Source organism: Catharus ustulatus, chromosome 1 (assembly GCF_009819885.2).
Source record: "Catharus ustulatus isolate bCatUst1 chromosome 1, bCatUst1.pri.v2, whole genome shotgun sequence".
Taxonomy (NCBI): domain Eukaryota; kingdom Metazoa; phylum Chordata; class Aves; order Passeriformes; family Turdidae; genus Catharus; species Catharus ustulatus.
In genome coordinates, this window is record NC_046221.1 from 115,851,097 (window position 1) to 115,875,666 (window position 24,570).

General features: G+C 38.5%; 1 protein-coding gene across 1 annotated transcript; it reads right to left on the reverse strand.

Moving 5' to 3' along the window:
• Positions 1 to 1,890: 1,890 nt before the first annotated feature.
• Positions 1,891 to 23,564, reverse strand: DSC1 (desmocollin 1). The gene is made up of 16 exons (XM_033067127.1): positions 23,510 to 23,564; positions 20,946 to 21,030; positions 18,282 to 18,484; positions 17,690 to 17,809; positions 16,376 to 16,531; positions 15,364 to 15,508; positions 14,921 to 15,087; positions 12,552 to 12,686; positions 11,491 to 11,676; positions 10,618 to 10,877; positions 10,266 to 10,408; positions 8,894 to 9,109; positions 7,140 to 7,373; positions 4,354 to 4,475; positions 3,087 to 3,323; positions 1,891 to 2,340 (listed from the first exon to the last, which is right to left on the reverse strand). Exons 1-16 carry the CDS (start codon positions 23,546 to 23,548, stop codon positions 2,143 to 2,145), a joined length of 2,646 nt encoding a protein of 881 aa, XP_032923018.1. The 5' UTR covers positions 23,549 to 23,564; the 3' UTR covers positions 1,891 to 2,142.
• Between the last annotated feature and the right edge of the window lie 1,006 nt (positions 23,565 to 24,570).

The following is a 24,570-nucleotide window of genomic DNA, read 5'->3' on the forward strand; positions in this document are numbered from 1 at the left end:
TTGGATTTTTATATAATTTAAAATACAAACAAAAACACCACCAAACATTGAGAGAGGGGGAGACATTACTATTACCTTAAAAAGCATACAGCCGAAAACTAAACATAAAGATCCAAGACACAAAGCAGCAAGAAAATCATAGGGGACAGACCTTCACCTGGCATGAAGTCAGTATAGTTCTACTGGCATCAGTAGAGAAACTCTGACTCATATAAGTCACAGATCCGACTGTCCCTGTACAGAAATTTTTGTTTATGTTAGTGATAAAGGTGAGTAGTGTTCAGAAGAGAAGTGTTAGCACACATTTTTTAAATAAAGCAAGTTAGTAACACCGTGCTTCTCATCTAGTATTTTGCTGCTGATGAATGTCATTCTTGCCACTGGAAGTGTATTTACTTCAGGATGAATTCATTACCACTTTCAAATGATACAGTAAAATATATTTAACATTGATCTATGAAGTTCTTAATCACAGCCAGTTCTTACCAGAAATATTCTGAGGCCCATTTACAGTGTGAAACACAAAGTTTTAAAAGTACTATTTTATAATGTTGGTAAGTCTTTATACTGTTATGGATTTTCACTGACCATAATTCATATGGAATGAACTGCAACCACTGGAAGTCAGCAGTAACTGAAATTTAGAGCAGCATGACTTTTGGTTGTTAGCAGTTATTTCTTTTACAGATCATTAGCTATAGTAAATTTTTAAAAATATCTCTAAGGCATATGTTTACAGAGCAAATCCTAAAAGCAGACTTATAGCTACAGAAATAAGTAATTGCACAAGTTTCTCAAAGGCACCAAGATGTTCTTTTAAGGCACAAGAGAATTCCCAGAGTGCAGAAGACAGATTACTTAACCAGGAGTGCAAACATTAAAAAAAACACTTAAAACCTGGGAAGCAGAGGTGGAATTCCACCTGCTGCTCATGGCAGCATTCAAGTCCCACTACTGTCCTCTGCCAAAGGTATTTCAGACTTTTGTGTGTTTGTGTATATATATATATAGTGTATATGTATGCTTAATCTAGTATAGTAACAAATGGGATTCAGATGGTTTCTGCCAGAGACGTGTGTAAACGCTGACCTCTACAACTACCCCAAATTAAGCTCAAACCAGATGGTTTCTCCCAGTGTAATTTTGCATCTCAATAAAAAGCTATCTCTAAAACACATTAGTACTCAATCCATTTGAGCTGTATCCTCTGTCAAGCTCTACTTCCAAAAAGAAACAGTTTAATGAAGCCCATAGCAGGGCAAGTAGACATGGTAGTGGTAGCTACACTGGACAAAACTCTCGGCAATGCTCATCATTTCTGCAATGATACTATATCAAAACTCACAAGAAACTGAGGTACAAACTTGTGTGAAGTAAACATGAGATTTATATTGCATTCATTTGAAGTATGATAGTTTCCTCTATTGCATGATTTTTTTTGGTTTTGATCTCTTATTTCCTTAAAAGAAAAATACATCCTTGCATACAATGCTGATACCCTGTGTGGTGATGCCATAAATCCCTTAGGATAGCAAGTTTGATGGGTGGTAACCCATTAGGAGAAAAATATATTTTTTGAATATTATTTTACATATATACAATATATATATATATTTAATTTTCAATCAAAATGTAAAGTTTTCTAATATATTCATGAGTATTTTTATGTCCAAAATGAAAAAATATTATGTATCTCAGTTCATATAAGTTAACAAGGTATTTGATATCTACCAACAATATGATTTGCTTCATTTCTACAAAATTAAAAGAAAACAAAGAAACAGTGAGTTATAAAGCTTTCCTTCTCCAAAGCCAAATACAATAAAATTTTGAAGCTGGATAATTAATTAAAAGAACACCAAGTTTTGCATTGTGAGCAATCACAAAGAATGCAAAATCTAAACTAAATAGAAACTAGCATTACTATATTAACCTAAAGAAAAAATATTTTGAATCCCTTTTTTCTGATAGAATGTGTCCAGTGTAAGAAAATGCAAATTTAAAGCAAGAGTTATTTACACTCTCACCAGTCTATCTTGCTTTTGATAAACCTCTACCCCCCTCAATTCCAAAGTACCTAATATCACAAAAGTATGATAGCCACTTATTTACAGTTTTTTTTCAGGACTGCAAAAGGCACATTTATCTTTTGATGCATGTTTCTGCTAATGTCCTAAACTTGGGTTCCAACTGATCTAAGAAGTCGAGTGCCTCTTCTTCATGCTGATCACTGCAGCAGCCTACAGAGCCAGCCAAGGATCCTTTTCCTTCATAGTTATATGAAAGGAGATAATCTTCAGAATGCTTCTGTTCTTCATCCTGTCTGCATAGGTGCACCTTCTGGATAGCAAAAGAACAGATCTTGTTATTTTCTTAAATTGTTATCCTAAACATATTGCAAAAAAATAATTTCTTTTTGATTTACCTTTCATTCAATTATTTTTAATCACAGTGTGTCCTCTAATGGATTCCTACATACAAAAAATGCACATGATTGGTCTATATCATTACGACTACAAAATATAAGTATTTAATAAAGAAATAATTTCTACTAATTACATATGTAACAATAAAAGAAGAAGAACCTGTTTAAATAACCTGTCAAGCAACTAAAATTCACTGAAAATTAAAAGACTGATTTATACATAACTAGTTAGACAAGTAGTGAGAGTTTTTTGATCTCCAAGAAATGAACTACATTTTTAATGCTGTACATTCATTCCTGCTCCATTGCTAAGTACGAGGTTTAAATTAGCACAAAGCAAACAGTTAGAATAAAAGCAAACAGAAAACTCTCAAAAACTTCAGTAATTATTCTAAATTATTCAAACTTAAAAGTAGCACACTGCCTATAGTTTAAGCCAAGAGAAGAAAGTAATTTACACTTATATCTGAAATATGTCAAGGATTACTCCTTGAAAGAGCAGTATTCCAAAGGGGATGCAGAGGAGCAAAGGAGAGGAAAAATGAAATTAAACCAAAACCAGAAGGCCACCTTTCTAGCACATTAACATGTCTTCCTTGAAAAGCCTGTATATATCGTCCATAACCTACACTTCAAAGAAAATCAGTTTCAGAATACTTACTTCGCCTAAACGAGGATGTGTGAAATTATGCCACTCTGAGTAGGAGTATCTACAAGTATCCATCATAGGCTGTCCTCCTCCTTCTTTAACTGATCCCAGAGTCTGATGTCCACCTCCCTTGACTGATTCCAAGGTATGCCCTCTTCCTTTTACCATTTCAAATGTTTGCTGCTCTCCTGTTTTTACTCCATACCCTCCTTGACCACACGTATTTTGTAGAGGAATTATATTGTGATCCTAAACAAAACAAAACCAAACCAAAAAGCAGTAGTGAGAACATCTTTTTTGATCCTCATTTCTTTTTTCTTTTCAATTCCAAAGAAGAAATGGCTATCAGAAACTGTCACAACTGAAATTTGAGACGTCTCTATCTTGGCACTGTGATATTTTGAACAAAAGGATATCCTTGGTGAATAAAGATCAGTAAATAATCTTGGGAAAGGATACTATGACAAGATAGAAGAGAGGATATCCGCAATATGATATGATGTGATATGATATGAAAAAATGGAAGTTTTACCCCAGTGAAATGTGTATAATCCACATTGTAGTTTATAATGGCACTACATTATGCTTCACAGGCAACAATAAATTTGATTCTTGATTTCTTGGTTTTCAACATGAAATATTATTTTTAAACTTATTTCCTCTTCTTAGGGAAGACAATGTCAGGGATAGAGGATGACAGAAAAGAGATAAAGTCTAAACAGCTAAGTCCTTCTGCATGAATGCAGTCCTAGACTGAACTATGTTCATGGTAGACTGAAAGAAGTTTAGATGTCAAAAGCAAGAAAGATTTCATGAAAATGGACTGTTCATGAAATCAACTGCATTTGAGGTCACTTTTCAGGGGAAGGGCAGAAACTGTACCTGCAAATTACACAGCAATCTGCTAAACATCAAAATCCTTCTCTAAGGAAAAATAATGCTTTGCCCTTAACACATATTTAACATAGGCAAAATAATTAATTTCCATCTAATCTCATTATTAAAAATGACTGGAAATCAAACCAACCAAATCCTTGAAATCTGGAAGATTTACAAGAAGCCAGCCTAACAACTACAAGATATGTTTAAATGTATATAGTACTACCATCTCTGTTTAAAGCAAGAATTTTCAAATTCTTGTTAAATAGCAAAGTAAATCTGCATTGATTGCTGGTTTCCTTTATAAATTCACTTACTTGCAGGTGGTCCTGTTCTCAAACTGCAATGCTATGGACATCTCAATTGCAAGTTTCTATGTTGAAACAAACAGACAACTTACCATCACTTCCTCTCCTGGAGCTTCTGTGTTTGAAATTATTAAATTATGATTGGCACAATCATCAGTCACCTGCCTGTGCATTACCCCAGCGCCACAGCAGCCACAAATTGTGATCAGGATTACTATAGAAAAGGAAATAATAATATAAATTTTACCTCACAATGATAGCTACTTATGTTGGATAATTAATTTGAAGGGCCTAAGCATTAGGAATATATTTTTTTAATTATTTCCAAAAATGCCCATACTTAAAGCTTTATATATTCACTTTTTGTTTTTTTTTTTAACCGTATAGGGAGTAATCACTGCATTGCTGAATTATTTAATTCTTCTAAAACATATCTGGTTTTTTCAAAAGAAATACAAGCATCCTTTATGAAAGCACTGACTTACACAATTTCACAGTAATGAAAAATTTAGTCCAAACCCAGGTGAAAAATCATGTCTTATGCCTATAGTTTGGTTGTACATGAGATATTTTTCATGTCCAAATATGCAAATGTCAAATTATGTCATAAGGAACTAATAAGCGACCTAAACGTCCCAATACCAGAAACTTTTGCTTCACAGGAAAGGTGAGCAGAGGACTTCCAGCATTATGCAATGGGACAATCTTATTTAATCCCTTGAATTCATTTTATTCCTCGTAATAATACTATTTTGTTGTCAGATACTCACCCAGAAATTATTTTGAATAACAGAATCATGATCAACTAACACCTCTCCTAAACAAACGACTAAACCTTTCATTCAGAGAACCATTCTGTTTTCTTCACTTTTCAAATTGTTAGCCTAAAAATAAAGAAGCCCACGAAGAGGAGAACAGCTCTGCCTAACTGCCCACTGAGCAGTTTGATCTCTGAACACAAACTTCTGTGAAAATTGGCCAAGAGTCACTTTCAAGCTAATTTAGCTTCTGTAACATTAGCTGTCAGAGAGATCTGCACCAGTGATTCCAGCAGGTTGCCTCCTGATGCTGACAGATGGGAAGAAGACATCCATGACAGCACTGAGCAGAGGATACACAGGGTAAAACCTATCCACAGTAAAATAAAGGATCTATTTGTAAGTGATGCAGTCAAGAGGCAATGAAAGAGAGGTAGGTGATGTTTCACACAGTTTCTTTACTGCATGTTTCCACATCTGAAAACTCCACCTTCAGGACATATCCCAAATTTGGGCACCTGCCCAAATCAAAATATTGATCTAGCTAGCTCTCAAAACATGTCCAAGTCCCAGTGTTCCAGTTACTTAAGTAAGAACAGCTAACTGAGATTCAACAGGAGTAAGACAGTTTTACTATAACCAGAAAAAATGGATAAGAAAGAAGAGGAAAAAAAAAACCAAACAAACCAAATTCTGAAATACTAACTACTGTAGCATGTCCTCTTTGGTTTTTAAGGATATTATTAGTCTGACTGTGTTTGATTTTGGTTAAAACAAAAGGTTACTTGCTTTTGCTTTTATATATCACTGTCATCATCACTGGTTAACAGCAATATTATTCTTTTCAGAATGTTAGGTTTTAGGCAGCTCCAGTAGCAGAACATATATTCAAGGCTTTGGTCTGTTATGAATTTTTCAACCTGTCCTTTAATATTTCTGCACTTTGGATGGGGCAACCCTGGATGCGTGTGTAGACTGGGGAAAGAGATGCTGGAGAACAGAGCTATAGAAAGGGACCCGGGAGCCCTGGTCACTGCAATTTGAACATGAGTCAGCAGTGCCCTGGCAGCCAGGAGGGCCAACCCTGTCCCGAGGGTCATCAGGTACAGCACGGCCAGCTGGGTAAGAAAGGGGATTGTCCTGCTCTGCTCTGCTCTGCACTGGGGCAGCCTCTCCTGTGTGCAGTTTTGGGTACCACAATATAAGGAAGATTTTAAGCTATTAGGGAGTGTTCAAAGCAGGGCCATGAAGATGATAAAGAGCCTTGAAAGGAAGCTGTATGAGACGCTGCTGAGGTCATTCTGTCTGCTCAGCCTGGAGGACTCTGAGGGGAGACCTCATTGCAGTCTACAGTTTCCCCAGGGAAAAGATACTGATCTCTTCACTCTCATCACTAGTGACAGGACTAAAGGCATTAAGGTTTGAGGAAGTTTAAGCTGGATATCACAAAAAGGTTTTTCACCCAGAGGGTGGCTGGGCACTGGAACAGGTTCCCCAGGGAAGTGGTTACAGCACCAAGCCTCAGTTCAGGAAGTGTTTGGACAATGCTCTCAGGACATGGTGTGATTGTTGGTGTCCTGTGCAACACCAGGATTCAGACACAATGATCCTGACAAGTCCCTTCCAACTCAATATATTCAATGGTTCCATGATTATACGGGGTCTTGTAAAATCCCTTGTGAAATCCAGTGTCTCAGATACTCCATGTTTTAATCCACAACCCAAGAGAAATCACTAAATGCTCTGGGAAATTGATTTCAGCATTCCTAGAAACAGAAATGTTTCTAGAACTCACAAACATCTTTGAAGTCTTTTGGTTCAAGTGCTAAATGCAGGGTTTTTTGGCTTCACTTGCATGAACATACAGAACATCTCACACAAAATATACTTAAGCAAATAAATAAAAATCCACACACAGTAATTACAGCACAAGGTGAGAGCAGGAAGCCTTTGATACTGATACAAATAGAGCAATTAGATACAAATAGGTACAATTAGTCAGTGATGACAGCTACACAGCTGGCAAAATAAAAAATGTTTGAATTAAGTTTGAATCAGGTTCTCTCAGCTAATTTTATAGCTAACTGAATTGTACCTTGTGTTTAAAAGAAAGTACTTACGCAGCAACAATAATGATCCCAAGATCATTGCAAGGATGGCCCAGAGACCAAGGGTAACATTTCCACCAGAAAGCTGACGAGTTCTGCCGTCGCATTCAGTTGGAGTAACACAATCACAGAGATTAACTCTTACGGTGTTCTCTCCTATCTTTCCTCCATTATCAATCACACTTACAGGAATTTCATATATTCCATACGGAATATCACTCTTTGGTGAAAGATACCAAGAATTATCTGTAAAAAAGACAAAACCAGATCTAAGGTCAACGATACTTGGAACTCAGTTGTCACAAATGTGAGCATAATCACAATTTTCCCTTCTGTTACAACTATACTACTACCAGATCCACATTAATTAGTTGCAAGTTAGACTGAACGTGTTGATACAAAACTACATCTTGAAAGGATTTATACGTTCAGCACCTTTTAAATGTTTGAACTGACAAACTATACCTTCTACAACCCTCTGAAAACATATGAAACACTGAAGTTGATTTAGTTCATTATAGGAAATGACATTACTTGGGCTTATTAGTAAAGATCATCAATTAAATTTACATTTATTTTAAAATTCACCCTGCTTTTTGTAGCATGATTGGAATAATAAATTATAAACTTACTTGATACCTCTTCTACTCTTTAGATATATTGCTGAATCCAATGAGAATCACTATTTCCAGTGGGGAAAAAATTAATTTAAACTGCTGTCCTGTTTAGAGGCAATGATTAATGACCATGTCTTTTAGGGGCAAAAGAAATAATTTGCAAAAAAACGTACAAGACAGACACTTATGCACATAATGGCTGTTTTATGGTGAGCTATACGAAACAACATGTATCGCCCAAAAAAGCGTGGTTTTCAATTTGCCTGATATAAAACTTGAAATTCTTAGACGTCTTTGCTTTCACATTTTCTGTCTTTTGCCTTTCTTACTGGATATTTGATGAAATGCTACAGAATCAGATCCTTTACAACTAATTCAAGTCACCACAGTAGCAAATGCTGCTCTTGTTGCCATCATCTGGCAGCCACTGGGAAACCACCATCAGCTATAACTTTTTATATTCATAAATTTCAGGAAACAGTGATTCCTTTGCTGATATTTTTTTAATCTACTTCTATAAAAATTATAAAAATAAAAAATATATTAAAGGAGATAGTCAGATTTTCTTTCATCCAGCTCAGCTTTACAAAAAGTGTGCTGGGTAGTAACAAAAAAACTACCAGAACTTTTTTTTTTGTCAGACCATAATCAATTTTAGGTAAAGTTTCTGTTTCCCAGTTCTCCACCATGGTAACAGACTAAGAAAAGGTCTATCTGTTTTTGGAATACTAGCCATTTCATTCATAAATTCCTTAGGAATTGTGAATCTATAGTTCCTTTTCCAGGTGTCGATGCAAGGCATTACATCTGTTTTGTTCTTTCTCCTGATTTTCTTACATCATAATTTCACACAGCAACTGATTGCTGACCCAAGGATGCTAGGGATGGATTCTTATTTATGCTTTAAGAGATCTTTCTCCTTGCCTTTGGAATACCTACAGTATCATCTTCTCTATGGGTCCCTTCCCACCAGAGGGGAACTAGAGAGACCACAGGGGACCACCAGCGAGCCCCAAAGTAGCTCCAGTGACTACACCAACTCCTAACAGAGATGCATCCAATCTATTCTTGCAGACCACCCAAGTGAGAGACAGCAAAGCCTCCTCTGACAGCCGGCAGCTGGGTGAGGAGGAGGAAGTGTTGACATACCGTCGTGTGGAGTTAACTTCCACATGGAAGCCAGCCTTGGGTCAGTTATGCGATACACAAAGGGTGCGCTGTAAGGAGCCTCATCGCTATCCTCTGCCGTGAGGCAAATTGGTTTCCTGTCTCTGCACATGATATAGTCTGTTTGCATGATTCGTGGGAAATTCTTGTTGCCAGGTATGATGCAAACCTGAATTGTTCCAGTGCCTGTTTTGCCATCTATGAGACAAAAATAACTCAGTTTAGCACTTACTTTTAACGTTTGCAAGTTAATTTCTGGTCCAAAGTTTCACAATTAAATATCATCAACTGTAAATCTGTGTTTAGAAGTAAGGTGGAAAGCAACTGCTGATTTAGCCAGAGAGAGATGGGGAGTTCTCACAGCTCTCTCTTGGCTGCTTCTCTTTGGTTGGCTGGTTACATACGCAACAGCAGCTCCCACATCTCCGTATTCTGCATGTGCAGACTGTATTTTGTTGAGCGTGTATGTCTGGGTGGGAACACATACTACTCGAACAGAAGGATAAGAGGAGCAAGACCTCATAAATCAAGAGTAAAGGAAATTAAGACAAGCAAAGACAAAAGCAGAAAGTGAAGATCTCCAGCCTTCTAACTTCTGGAAGGAGAAAATTAATTACACTTTCCCTACCTTCAGTTCCCCTGGGAACAAAAACACTACAGAAACAGGAGACTGCTTTCTGTCCTCAACCCTCTAAGTCACCATGCATTCATCAGTGGCACATCCTATGTCACCAAATTCAACAGATAAGAAATGATGGAACTCTTCCTCCTTATTGCAGTTTTTCCAACACACAAATGGTCAATGCCTGTCATATGCATTCCAGTGAAATTACATCAAGTCTACTTTTTAATCTTTTCTCTAGAAATAGTTGATTGCAGATGCCTATATCATGTTTACTATATAGACAACAGAAGTTCTAAACAATTTAAATTTGTATTATTTACATTTAACTTTAAAATGCAAACTTGGACAGAGTTAGAATTTTTTGCTGCAAGGTCAATGACTTCTTTTCAAAAAGTCCTCTCTACTTTTTCTGTTGTCTACCTCACAGCTTCCAGGAGCTATCACTTAAAAAAGAATAGTCAAGAAATAGAAGAAATATAATCCAGAGGAAAATCTCTCAATTTAAAATTATTAAAGGATTTTAAATGGGGTAGATAACTTCTCAAAACATTGAGATCATGCCTGATCTCTAAAGGTTCTCCCTGCTAAATAATATTCTCTAAGCATTTGACAGAGCTATCACAAAGACAATGGACTAGGTGGGCCAGTGGTCTGAACTGCTACAGATGTCCTGACACTACATTTGTATATAAACATCTGCTACACACCACAACAATATTTAGTACTCACTTCTGTCTATTGCGAGGACTGTGACATTGCATTGACCTCGTCTCATTTCTCCTATGTCTCGGTCCAAGACCCTAACAGTTCTGACTTCACCTGATTTGTCATCTATGTTGATCCAATTACACTGGCCAGGTGGTATCCGGTATCTGTGAAGAATAATTTGTCATGTCAGAGATCCCAAACACAGCACATGTGTGTGTGTACCCACACACATATTTAGATACATGCATTCATATACACTGACAGGTGTGCAGGTGCACATACATACACACAGTCTCAACAACTACTTCCCCCTTCTCGTATCACACCCATGCCATATTCCAAAAAAAACCTAGTAAATAAAGTTGTTTCATACCTTATGCCCTCACTATTTCCAGTTTCTGGATCTTCTGCTACAAATTTCCCAATAGCTGTCCCAACATCTTCGCATTCTTTAACGTCCAAGCGCAACAGACAGGGTTTAAACACTGGCCCTTCATCCACATCCAGGACATGCACAGTAACAGAGCAGGTGCTCTGGGAAAGCTGTTGGGAATGGGGAGCCAGCAGGTAGGGTGCCTCGTTGTTGACTCCAATCACCAGGATCCTTTGCTTGGCAGCTTCATAGTCCAGCCCCTGTAATAAAGGTAAAGCGATGGTTTCTTTCCCTTCAAACCAATGCAAAAATTTCAAATTTTAATATTAAACACTTAAAACAAATAACTAAACTGACAAATTCTTCCTCATATGCCAGAAAAGCAAACCTGAAGTCAGTACACTGCAAAATAAAGCCTGGAGAGCTTTATGCTGAAATAGGACGTTTATTTAACTCTCAGAGAGAACAAGACTGGAGAAGGTCCTTGATCTTTCCCTGCTTTACCATTCTCACTTCTGTTAAAAACCATGAAGCATTTCTCAGCTACATCCCTACACCTAAACAACTCCAACTGTAGAACCAGGCCAAAGCACCAAGCTCTTCTGAAATGAAAAACCAAATTCTTTGGATTCTGAGGACACAAAATTGAGGAACAGTCTGGAAGCTGAGCTTTGTGTGTTATGTGCCACACACAAGCCTAAACCACTGTACTTAATGCAATCTGCTCTACGAGAGAGTTCAGGTCAGAAGAAAGTCTGATGAGCCTGACAGTTACAGATATTTTTTGAATAAAACTTTTTCGTAGATTGTTGGTTTTAAAAACAAAACTTGAAAATCCATAGATTTTCCTCTAGTCCTTCAGTATTTACTTACCTTAACAACACACAGTATTCCTTCGTTTGTATTTTTGTCTGTCGTAATTTCAAAGGCCTGATCATCATTTCCTCTTATAATTTCATATACTGCTCCAGAGCCAGGTGAACCAGGTTCATCAAGATCAACAACAGAGACTCTCAGTATTTCTACACTCACTCTGTTTTCCTCCACTCGTGTTTCATACTTAGAGTACCCAGAAAAAAAAAAAAAATTAAATGAGAGAATACTGTTCCACAAGGCAGGACTGAAGAACACCATATTTAAATAAGATCACTTCAACCTAAGGGGTCAATTTACCATGCTGCTGTAATGATTTATTTTCTTTTCATGCATTAGCATGTTTTCTCCATTCTTCCCTTTTACCCTGCATCAAACAGTAAATCTTCCCTGACAGCACTACTGAAATCTCAGCTTCTTCATACACTCAAATTATCACTGGTATAATTAATTCTGGAATTCTTCTTCCAGGAAAAGAAATTTAGCACAGTTTCCCTCAGTTACATCACCTATAGATTGTAATTTGCAAACAACATGATCAAGCTGAGAATTAGAAAAGACACTGGGGTAAATTAAAAAATATATAAGGAAACAAATCAACAAGAACTTGAAGCCAAGAAGGATTAAATACCTCTCGACTCAGATGGAAAAAGATAAAATAATTTTCTGCATTTTATCTTTTTCAAGAGCTGTGTTATTCTGTACAAGCTGAGGACCAGATTCTCTTTAAAAGAGTGATTCTCAATTAATGACTATATTCTACAGTAGTAAACAAGAAGGGTAAAATACATGTATTCCTTAAGAAGAATGAATTATTTTTTCATACACTTCATATTACAAAATCTCCTGTGGTATTTGAGATGCATACATAGTTATTGAGACATATTCTTTGTCCTGAATCATACACATGGCTGGAATAAGCAAAGACATTTATACTGGCATTAACTGTCTCAGGGTATTAGACTTCCTATTTGAGGGACTGTCCATCAGGAAATCAGAAAGGAAATGAAAACACTTTTTTTTTTAACCTTTTTACAGACATTTTACTTATGCAGACTTACTTGCAGCTGTTTAAAGGATGGTGCATTGTCATTCGTATCCTCGATTTTGATGACAACTGTTCCTGTAGTGCACAAACCAAAAGGCTGACCAGCCATATCTCTCACTTCAACTAACAAAGTGTAACTGGGTACAAGCTAAAAAGAAGAACAAAAGCATACAGAAGTTTGTCATACTCACTTTTTAAATTGCAGAGTTACACACAAGAATAGAAGTAAATATTTCACTCCTGGTCCATAAGTCTACTCTAAATTCAGTGCTTCCCAACAAAATGAGACAATTAACTATGGGGTTTTTTGCCCTATAGCTCAAAAGGAAGAGCAGCAAAACAATTTTCAGTAGCTGAGCAGAGTTCAGCCAGCAGCTGTCAGTAATACGCATATTATATCCTGCATCAAATAAAGCTTCTCACATCAGCTTTATCTTCCAGAACCTGAAGTTTTGGAAGGTATAGATTACACACTTTCATCTGCTATGTGTCTTCCCTTTGGAGCAGCAGAGTATTCCCTCAGGTTGCCAGTAGGTGAAGTATTTCAATACATGCTTCTTATTTCACTGAGGATGAATGAAAACTGTGCTGCAACCAGCCTCTGTCTGGGCAATACAGAAAAGGCAATGCCTGTCATTTGGCAGAGTCTGGCACTGAAGGAGCTGGTGTCCTTATCAGTTCCAAGGGGTCCCCCATAGGAAGCAGCCCACTTAAATCTCTAACTTGAGCCAGAACAGCAGAAAGCTGTTTTTTTAAAGTGAACAACCGGGGGAAGGGGAAAAAAGAAGTGTAGGCAAAGGGGAGAGAACGCAAGACAGTACAGGTGGATTAGGCACAAAAAGAGAAAGTTTGTAAATCAAGACAATAACTCTAGTTCTGAATGCCTGAATATAGCATTCCATTTCTCTGCTGCAGGAATGAAATCTCCTGTCCCACCTCACAAGTTTATCTTTAAAAGATATGCAGTGGACAAGTTTTTCAACCCCTCCTTCCCTCAAGCAGTCAGTGTGACAGCTTCCTTAGTAGTCACAATGATGCTCACAATTACTGCAATTTTCTCTTTTCTCTTTCAGCTAAAAAAGCTGAGCACTGTATCCGCAAGTGCAAAATTTTCCAACATGCTGTTTCACGGCTGAAAATCCATGTAAAACAACTCAAGTATGCCATAATATAACTCCTTTTATCTTCAGAAAAGATGTGCCTGTTGGAATGTTTCCTAGAATGACTGTCTTATGCTAGAATTATTCTTTTTAATTAGACACACCTGCCCTTTTTTTCCTAGTGTAAACCATCTCTCACATGACATTCTACCAAAAAAAAATAAATCCTGTATCTGCTTGAAAGCTAGTTGATGAAAATAAATGGGTGGCACATTAATTTTAAGAAATGGTATATTACTCTTTAGGTTTCAACTATAGGAGAAATTTCTGGTTAATATAGGATGACTGAATACTTCCAGAAAAACCAGTTCATCTTCTCTATGAAAAAGCAAGAATCACCACAAATCGAGCTTAATTAGGAGGAAACAGTGGCTCGTGAGATTCCTGAACGCAGGCAGTGTTCAGTAAAGAAGCAAAAAAGTGAAAAAATCCATAGGTTGAGCAGCTGAGCAGTAGGAATTTCTCTGCCAAGGTTAGCTAGGATATGGTAATCTATGCAGAAACTCTCTGGACTAATTACAGGTCTCTGAAAAGCTTCAGAAGGTCCTTAGAGACATTAACAAAAAATGAAAAAGAGGCCACGTCTGTTGATTCCCATGCCAGCATTTCATAGACTCGTAGAAAGGCTTGGGTCGGAAGGGACTCCAAAGATCATCTAGTTCCAACCTGCTCATGCCGTGGGATTTCACTCTCATGAGCTTCCACCCCCTAAATCAGTTTTCTAAGGGCACTGTACAACCTGACCCTGAACACTTCTAGGGATGGGGCATCAACAACCTCTCTGGAAAATCTGCTCCACTGCCTCACCACCCTCTAAGTAAAGAATTTCTTCCCAGCATATAATCTAAATATCTCCTCTTTTAGTTTAAAACCTCTTCCCATTTTCCTATCACTATCTGCCCATAAAAATAAAAGTCATTCTCCTTTTTTATAAGCTCCCTTTAAGAATTAAAAGGCTGTAATGAGTCTTCTCTTCCCTAGGCTGAACAATTCCAACTCTCTCAGCCTGACTTCACAGAAGAGGTGCTCCAACTTTTGGATTTGAACTTCACGTCCCTTGTCTGGACCTGCTCTAGCAGGTCCATGTCCTTCCTGTGCTGAGGAGCCCAGAGATGGATGCAGCCCTGCAGGTGAGGTCTCACAAAGGCAGAGCAGAGCAGTGTTAAGCTATTTGTGTGCTAAATAACTAAATAGCAGCTGAGAATCCTTCAGGAAAGATCACCTCTCTGTCCAGCTGTGGCAGTAATACAGAGATGACACCAGTATCACCATGTAGAGAAAATGCTGGGGTAATTGGTGGGGTTTGTGACACAATGCGGTATTTCAACGTGGTGTGTAGAGTGTAAGGCTCATCTCTGTCCTCTGCAATCACTTTTCCAACAACAACACCTGTGAACACAATACAGCAATTTTTAGTTCCAGAAAAATCTGCAAATAATAAAAAATTATTTGAAAAGGTATTTCTGTTTCAAACAAGTGAAAAAAGCTAAAGAGCTACTTGATCGTTTACTGCTACTCTTTACAAATTCAGCCTTTGCTGTGACATAATACTCCTCAGGAAATCCCACTGAAATGTCTTAAAAGGCAGGATCACACCTAGTCATACTGGTATGTAACAGAGTTGAGTAGTGCTGTGTGTGTTCAGCGATTTAAAACAATTCTTACCAGGTCTGGAATTTTCAGGGACACAAAATTCAAAAAGGTCTTGTGTAAAATATGGAGCATTGTCATTGTCATCTTCTATCCTGATTGTATGCACAAGCGGTACTTCTGGTGAATAACCATCTGGAGTCGTTGCAAAGCAAATTATCTGTAAGAAAAATTCAGGGCTTAAGCAACATGCAGTATTATTACAATGGAGGAATGAATAATGACATTCATGCAAAGCACATCCTTCTCAAGACCAGGCTCTTCAGGCATGTGGAAGGGGATGTTACTGGTATCTTAGAGTGAAAGTGAACAAAACCTTTGAATGTTTTCCAATCTTTCCCCCTTCCTCACACACAAGTATTTTAATCTTTTCTCTCTGACCCCTCCTCCAAATCGATCACTTTTTCCAAGTTTCTTGAACACTTTTTTTCACGTGTTTACAAGGCACCTCAGCTTCCAAAATTTAGATGTATACATTGTTATTTAGAATAAAACAAGAATGAGAGGCAAAACTATTTGTCCATTATAACATAACCTAATAAAATGCAGCAATAGGTACTGAAAATTATGTTTTAGAAGCTGTTTCTACTAATCGCCTTCTTACACTTCTCAGCCAGTAGAGAGAGCAGTGTACCTTGTTAACAGAACTGAACAGCTTGAGAGACTCAGAAAAACACAGTTGTCTAGAGTTTACCATTATCTTGGTTTTCTGCAGATCTTTTCAACCTTCCCTGAAAAATTATTCTTGGAAGTGATTCAAATCCAATAGCTCACTATATTTATGCTGCAATTAGAGATTAAGCAGTGAAAAGCAGAACTACTCTCAAGATACAGATGACTGGCTATTTATTTATTTGCTACTGATTTTATCTCTTTAACACCAAAGATTTTACTCAGAATAGACAGGTGATTCCAGATCTTGTTAACTGCCACTTCCCCTGCAACCCAACTGTCAAATATATGCATGAGAGATTTAAAATATCTAAATATATACATTTAATTATATTTACACAACATAGGCCTGTACCTGAAAACTTGGATACTGTTCACGGTCCACCGCACGAGTAGCAAAGATATTTCCAGTTTCCCTTTCTATGTAAAACAATCCCTTTGGATCTTGATCAATTCCTGGTCCACTTGCAGAATAATAAATTGTGTAGTTCTGAGCTGTGTCTGACTGGACCTACAAGAACACATTTTCAAGCCCAAGGAAAAACAGCAACAGTATCTCAATACATTTCCCCTTTTTCATAATATTTAGTGCAAACAAAAACGCCTAAAACAAAAAAAAAACCAACTTGATTTACTGTTCATAGAATAGGAGAACAGACTGACATGTGTACATAAAAAGGGGAGTTAATTCAAACTCATAAATATTTAGAATGATCAAATTAAAGAAATGACAGTATAAGGAAAAAAATTGAAATCCCATCTCTCTAGAATACTTCACACGAGGCAGACTCAGATACAGACAGCTTATATCTGAACCTGTTCAAGAGACTTTAGTTTCAGAGCATTCACTGAGAATGTGGTTTGCACCTAAAGAAGAAAGAGTGAAGGAAGGAGAGAAGGAAGAAAACCACATAGAGTATAGTTCAGAGATACGCCAATTTAGATAGCATCTGCATCTCATTACGAGCACCAAGGAGGCAACATTAGACTTATCTATTTATAAACACTCTTCTCCCAAAATACTTTCCTTATTTACTGGATGCCAGAAGTTAGGAGGGTAAGATTAGTAGAAGAATGATTGCTCTGCACAGACCCTGTTATTACACTTGTCTCTACACATCTGCTACCAGCCACTCTGTAATCTAGTGAAGGCTAGATGGATCTATGATAACTTCAGTTCTTGCATTTCTCTTTCATGCCTACTTGTTTTCTCCCAGTAAGTACTTTTCTGAAGAACACAGGCCATACTCAGTCTTCAAGGCTGAAGGTACACACCTCGAGTTCCAGAAAGGATGTAGACAAGAAGGCAAAATTTACCCCAGTCTGTGTTTACAAAATCCTTTTCTATGCAATGTTTAGCGGAGGATTGTTTGCTGTTTCTTTTCTTTTAATTACACACACTGATTTCCAGACCAAAGAGCTCTCTTTGATAGTATGTCTCCCTTCTTTTTTCAACTTTTGCACAATTCCATTTCACTCCAAAAACTAAGATCACAAGTTATTTCAGGTACAAGATCATGAGATATACAATGAACAGGACAGAACAAGACAGAGAAATAATAGTAGGAATGTCATCGGTAGACAATACAAGACGGTTCATTTTCTTCATCATAGAAGTCACATACAAAACTAGCATGGGTCATACAATTAAGGCTCATACAAAATGTACCTGCTGTATTTGCAGTGGGAAAGGTCCCAGTGAGTTCTCTATCATGACCGACGGAATAGGGCCCCATCTTCTTTTGGTTCTCTTGAGAACTGTATCTCTAGCATGCCTGGTCTTCGGCGTCTGGGTCGAGAAGATAGAAAGACAGATGAGAATACATCCATATATTCTTAACTGCACACATTTTGCTTAACTGCCATCCTGTATTTTCATCTTTTCCCCCCATTCCAGTCTTCCTACTGGCAATTTGTTTTTTCAAGGTCTTCATTTCTGATTATATCTGTGATAATATTCCATGCTTTTTCATTTCTTGTAATACTTTGCATGAATAAGATCTGCTTTAATTTCTCAAACACGGCTTTTAAGATTCTTGACATTCCTGATTATGCTACTTGCTAGCATCTCCCATTTGAGAAAGAAAATTTGCTGACTAAAGCAACACAGTAATCAACAATTGCTAAATAAAAATACACTCTACACCAGTATTTTGCCTGATTATTTGAATTCTAAAATTCAATTACAGATACTTAGTATGAAGTTGTACTCTGAAAAAAGTATTTCACATAAGTAAGATATCTTGAAATTAGAACCTAACCTTTTGTGCTTCTTCTACTAAGCTAACGTGTATTTTCTTTTGCACTTGTTCTTGAATGTCCTTAAGTAATATGGTAAAAGTCTTTTTCTCGGCAGACAGAGAAAGAGCAGATGTCGTATACACAGAACCATCCTCTAGAACCTTGAAGTTCCCATCACTGGAACTGATAAACTCTGCAGATGGAAGGCATTCTTTCAAATCAACTGTAAAAAAAATATTCAGACAATTACTCAAACAGCAAAAAACAATATCACTCATGAAACAACAAAAAAACGGGCTCCAAGTAAAAACCTTATTTATTGACAGGTAGAGTCTTCAAAAGCTTGCCATTCAGTACTTAAGCATCACAAATACTGATCTTAAAACTTACTTATGCACTCAGATTTGATGAAGTTTTCATTAATTTCCACTCTTGTGTTCATTAGTGCTTCCTAAACGACATGGGTGCTTTGTGGATATCACCCAATAAAACTCTATTGCACTGGTAAAATTATTGAAGCACCAGAGATGAAACGACGCATATTTAAATGCGATAAACATTGCAGACATGCCCATTATTGGACCAGTAGCTATTACATTTGCCTCGTGCTCCATGCCCTACAATATCGGTGAAGACGATTAATTAATGCAAATGCCCAGTGGAGATGTTACATCTGGAAGTTTTGCCCTCAGGAGGAAAGCACTGACTGGTACTATGTGATTTAATACTCTTGGGAGGACAAAGGGCTCTAAATTATGAGGCAGACAGATGGGAGAGATAAAGACTAACTCTAGAACAAACAATTAGCAACTTTTAAATATGTATGTGATAGAATCCCATACAGGTAATTTCAGTATACTTCCCAGGTATTTTTCATTGTATTTGCTATCACTTGTGGCGAAAAAAGATTTTTTGCACTTCAGTCCTAAGAAAGAATGATTTGGCACCCTGAAAAGGATGAAAGCCATAGACTCAAACTCCAAACAAATGATCATTGCAGACTACAAGAAGTGTGTCATGGTCTCAAAATCAAAATTTTTCAATACTCATTCAATGGTATCATAGTGAGTGGGACACTGCTGTATGAAAGCTAATTGGAAAATTCACAAAGATTCAGAATTTCATCCTGCATAAGTAGATGATATTTTCAATACACTAAATTTCATTTCACATTCAAAACCTCAAAAATAGATGGGAAGCATAATTTTAAATATGATGTGAATTCTTCTTCCTCTTAAGTCTGTCCTTTAACTGCACCAAGAAAGATTTCCTAGACTTTCTATGGTACTGCAGCAGTAACTCATCCTTTCTCATCTATACAGTGCAAATGGAGTATTGAAAAGAATATCATGGCCTCACTTAAATGTGCCTTATACTGCTGCCTACAGCACTGCATTTCCAAAAATACCAGACTGGAGTTATTGTTTTTGATGGTTATGAGACTCAGCCCCATGGTCCGTTAACTACAGGTTTGTGGGGCTTTTTTTCTTTAACACCTCTGGTTTAAGATAAAGAATGTCTATGATAAGCAGGAAAATCTGATTAATTTCACTGTCAAGGTATGGTCCCTGTATCAATGCAAAATATTTCTCCATAAATGCTTAAGTAATGTCATTTGGGTTATAATGATTTCATAAAAAGTTTTTGGGGAAAAAAGTTAAACTTCCATTTTATGCAATTTCTTTCAAAACATTGTAATAACAAGAGGGGTTTTTTTATATAAATTAAGTTTATTTACATAGAGAAATGTTAAAGTCTATGAAAACTCACAGAATTTTCATAGCAGCCCTCTTCATTTTAAAATTTAAAAGATCAAGGAATTTTCATTATAAAACTAGATCTTCTGAGCAATTGTGATGAACTACCAAAATTATTTTTTCCTTCTATAGAAATATGGATTAGGACTGCAGACTTGGAGCGTACTTCTCTGTTGTCAGAGGACTCACAAAGGGCACTTCTGAATCCTCAAATTCAGTCTCAGGCAGCACAGAATCCTTCAGCACCTCCTATGCCACACCTTTCAAAGCTGCCCTTGAAAGACTGGTCTGCAAAAAAATAGGAGTGGGATGTTTTCTGGTCTCCTCTATTCCTCTCAGTCACCTGCAAGCTGCCCTAAACTGAGGCAGACTGTCCAGTCAGACAGGAGCACTCTCCCAACAGAATGCGCACGCAGGACACCTCTGCAACACATCCCCTGTGTGCTCTGAACGCCCCAGCAATGCTGAGCAGTCACATCCATGTTTCACAGAGCAGCAGCTTCTTGGTGCCTGGTTAAGCAGGTTTTGTCTTCTTTTTTTTATCATTTGCTTTGTCCAAATCACTCATTCTCTTCTTCATATGACCAGGGGTTATGGGTGCAGTTTATAATATTAAGCATTTATTTAAATAGCAAGCCTTAGACTCCAAATTTTGAAAACATTAAATTCTGACATTTTAGTTCTAAATTAAATCCTGTAACCTGACAATAGCTCTTTATGCAACAGCCAAATGGATTTATGGAGCTGATGCTCAAATCCATAACAAACACAGGGCGTATCCTTCATAAAAAGGCTGATCCAGCTGTTTAGCTGGCTCTCCAGTCATCCATTCATTCCATTAAAAATAAAATCCCCTCCGTGTTAACAGCGTCTCCAGCAAAGGTGCAATGCTGTGTTGTTAAGTTGGGAATTTCATAGTTCTCTCACCTCTGCCAACTAACTTGTCAGCCTCTAGTTCAGAAGGAACATGAAAAATTACTTTCTTGCAAGCTTCACAGTACAAACTCAGCACCTAAAAAACAAATGAAGAAATCAGGAAAAAAAACCCACATAATTACATGGTATTTTGAACTAGACACTGATGCTGACTTTGGTTGGTTTGTTTGTTACAACAAGCAAGTGAAACAGCACAGAAAGCACTCCTCCCTAAAAATTCAGGTACTGTGCAGCACAGCAAACTTCAAACTGGAAACAAGATCTGACTACTGCTCCTGGATTTGTCCATGGCTCGTGTTTTGTATTTTTTCTAAAATCACTGCACCACTGACAATAACAGCAAGAGCTCCCACTGACTAGATGATTTTGCCTACACTATTACTTCAGTAGAGAAAAGATAAAATACAGCTTTGCTGTGCACTCCCCACAACGCATTCCTGGTCAATTTAGATCGAAGGTCTCTAAGTATTAAGGTTTAATTCATCAACACTCAGTTTGGTAGAATTGTGGTGATGCTGAACATTAAAGGGACAAGTGTCTCATTAAAACCACATGACGACACTTGCACTTATATATCACTTTGCATCTTTAAAGTGCATTCTCAACAAACTAATTAAACATAGCTTCAGCAATTACATATGACATAAATAAAATGTTGTGTATCACAGCAGTCCACTCCCATACAACCAGTTACAAAATAGGGTCCTCCTAAAAATTCAAATGAGTAGTAGATAATCAGACCTTTTTCTAAAAAGAACCACATAGAGGTACAAAGATTTTCCTCAGCAAAGGGCAAGTGAACCCTGATCTCAGATTATATGAATGTTTTTTTGCCTAGTTTCTATCTCTATGTTTAAAATTGTAATCCAAAAATCACAGACAATTAAACAAAGACATAGAAAAATGTAAATAAATCTATCCACGCTTTTATGTGCATTTACTCTTTCAGAATGAAAGTCTAGCAAAAAAGGAAAAGCATTTTTATTTTGCACATAAAATCCTTTAGGATTAAAGGTATAAAGAAGTAAATAGATAATGGAAATCCTGAAAACTACTTGTGATGCTTATTAAGAAAATATTTAAACAAAAATACTTTAAACTCTGAAAGACAGTAGGACCCTTTAGAAAAAAAATGCTGTGTCTGCACCATATAAGCTCTATGTAATAATTTCTTATATGTATATATATATACATATACACACAGATATAAAAATTGCATATATACAAATAATTTAAACATCACTGCTTATGTATTAGTAGGCTTTCCTTATTAACAGACACTTAATAGAACACTCTCTCCGGAAAAATATGACACTAATTTTTAAGTTATTGAAATCACAACATCTTTTTACATGTTTCTGAAATATTTTTAAAATCAATGACATCTAATTTTTAAATAGTAATGCCAAGCCCAGTCTGATGTCAGCACAAAGAACTATTGAGGAGTTAAACAAAAGTAAGTAGCAGTTATTCACGGACATGAAGACATAAGGAAAACATCAGGTAAAAAATAAGTTGTGATGTCCTTTCACTTCAGACAAAGAAGACACCTCAGGAGTTTTTTTCCTTTGAGTGTTATTTTGGTTTTTCTGCTTGACAGAGGAATTTTTTCTTTTTTTTGGTTTGTTTTTTTTTTTAATTAGCTGTATAAGTAAAGTTGCTTGCATTTCTTTGGGTTTTACTTTAATATCCTTGCAAAGGCAGGCACACAGTGTCTGAAATAGTAACATTTTCATTAAAATGTGCATATATAATATTAAAATAATAAATTCAGTGCTTCAGCACTACCAAGTATTTTTCTTTCACAGGCTCAGATGATCATCTGCCCTCTTTTTGTGAATGCAATGCTAATAAGGAGGAAAGGGGCTAGGAAACAGAACACAGATCACTTTTACTCATCTACTATGAATTTTAGAAAAAGTAAATGTGAGAGAGAACTCCGCCACTCTCCCCGCCAAAGACCTCTCTGGAGCTGATAATTATGTATAAATACAATAAACTGAAAGTAAAGGTAATCGCTGAAAAGTGTTCCAAGCACAACTAGCTCCTTCAGAGGAGCTCAACACACCGTGGCACAATCCTTCCCACGGAAAAGGGAGAACCAGGTGCGGAGATTTAGATAATATGAACTGTGGTATTTTTTTTCTATGAATAACCAGCAGCAGCATCAGCGATCCGAGCGTGTGCCCCTCGAGTAACCTCAGGGCAGGCTGCAAAAGCCACCCGACCACCTGTCCCAACGCGAGAGGCGCATCCCACTGGATTCCTGCCCGCGCCGAAGCCCCCCGAGGTGCGCCCCGCGGCCGCGCAGCCTCCGCGCTGCTCCGCGCCCCTCGCAGGGGCCCCGCCGAGGAGAAACCCGACTTGGAGCCAAGAGCCAGGCAGAGATCACCCGCTCGTCTGTGTCCCTGTGCGCCGCGCACCCGCGGTGCAGCACGAACAGCGCGGAGGACCGGCGCGCCCAGGTGCGCCAGTGCGCTCCCCTCGGCGCCCACCCACTCATCCCAGTGATCCCGGCGATCGCAGCGATACCGCTCCCTCCCTCGCTCACTCACCAGGAGGCCGAGGACGAGGCGGGGGGCTGCGGGGGCCATGGTGCGCGGGGCTGGGCGGGAGGGGGAGAGCCGCCGCCGTCGGTGCTGCCACGGCGAGCGAGAGAGCGAGTGCGGAGCGGCGGCGGAGCTCGGCTCTGCTGTCCCCTCCCGTCTGCCACGGGAGCCGGCCGGTGGGGAGGGTGGGACCGCGCGCGGCAGCGGCGACTTTAATTAGTGCCTTTTTTTTTTTATCCGCCTTTTGGGTAATGCCCGTCCCGGGCACGGCGCTGGAACACCCCGCCCGCTCGCCGCCCACCTCCGCGGCGAGGCGCTGCCCGTCCCCGCCCCGCGCTCCCCCGCCCCGCCGCGGCGCCGGCTGCGCGCAGAGCCGTGCGGGCCGCGCCCGGGACAGCGCTGCCCCCGCCCCGGCGTGCCGCTCCCGGGCGCGGCTCCCTCCCCTCCCTTCTCCCTTGCCTTGCCTTGCTTTCCCTTCGCTGCGGGCCGCGCTCCGCGGGGCGCAGGTTCCGCACGGGCGGGTCCCGTCCCTTCCCGTCGGGGCGGTGCCGGCCGCCATGGCAGGCCGAAGTGCCCTGCGCTCAGAGCCGAAGTTTGGGATTTTCGGCCGGGTTTCTCCTTTTCGGGACGACTGTGCTGATCTGTGTGAGGCCACGCGTGCTTGCCTGTGGCTCCTGGTTTTCGAAGTGGCTTCAGGTTGAAAAAAGGAGAAATAACAGTAATGAACGCGGGTTGCACACGCAGGAGGTGGACTTACCATGGGAACAAACTGCGCTCAAAAGATCCTTCAGTCTGAAGCAAGGAATGGTGTTTCTATTGCCGGCTACATTTTATTCCACGCTTTACTTCAGAAACAATTATTACTGAGTTGTAGCCAGTCCCAAAGCACTCCACAAAGTAGACAAGTAGTTGCAGTATTTGTTTACATTCGTGTACATTGAAATTCACAGTTCAGGAGCAAAAATTCTGAAAAACAAACCTACTGTTTCTTACAATTTTAAGCTGATAAGGAGGGATCAGTTGCATCTGACAGTATGAGACATTCTCTTCTGGAGGTCACCAGAAAT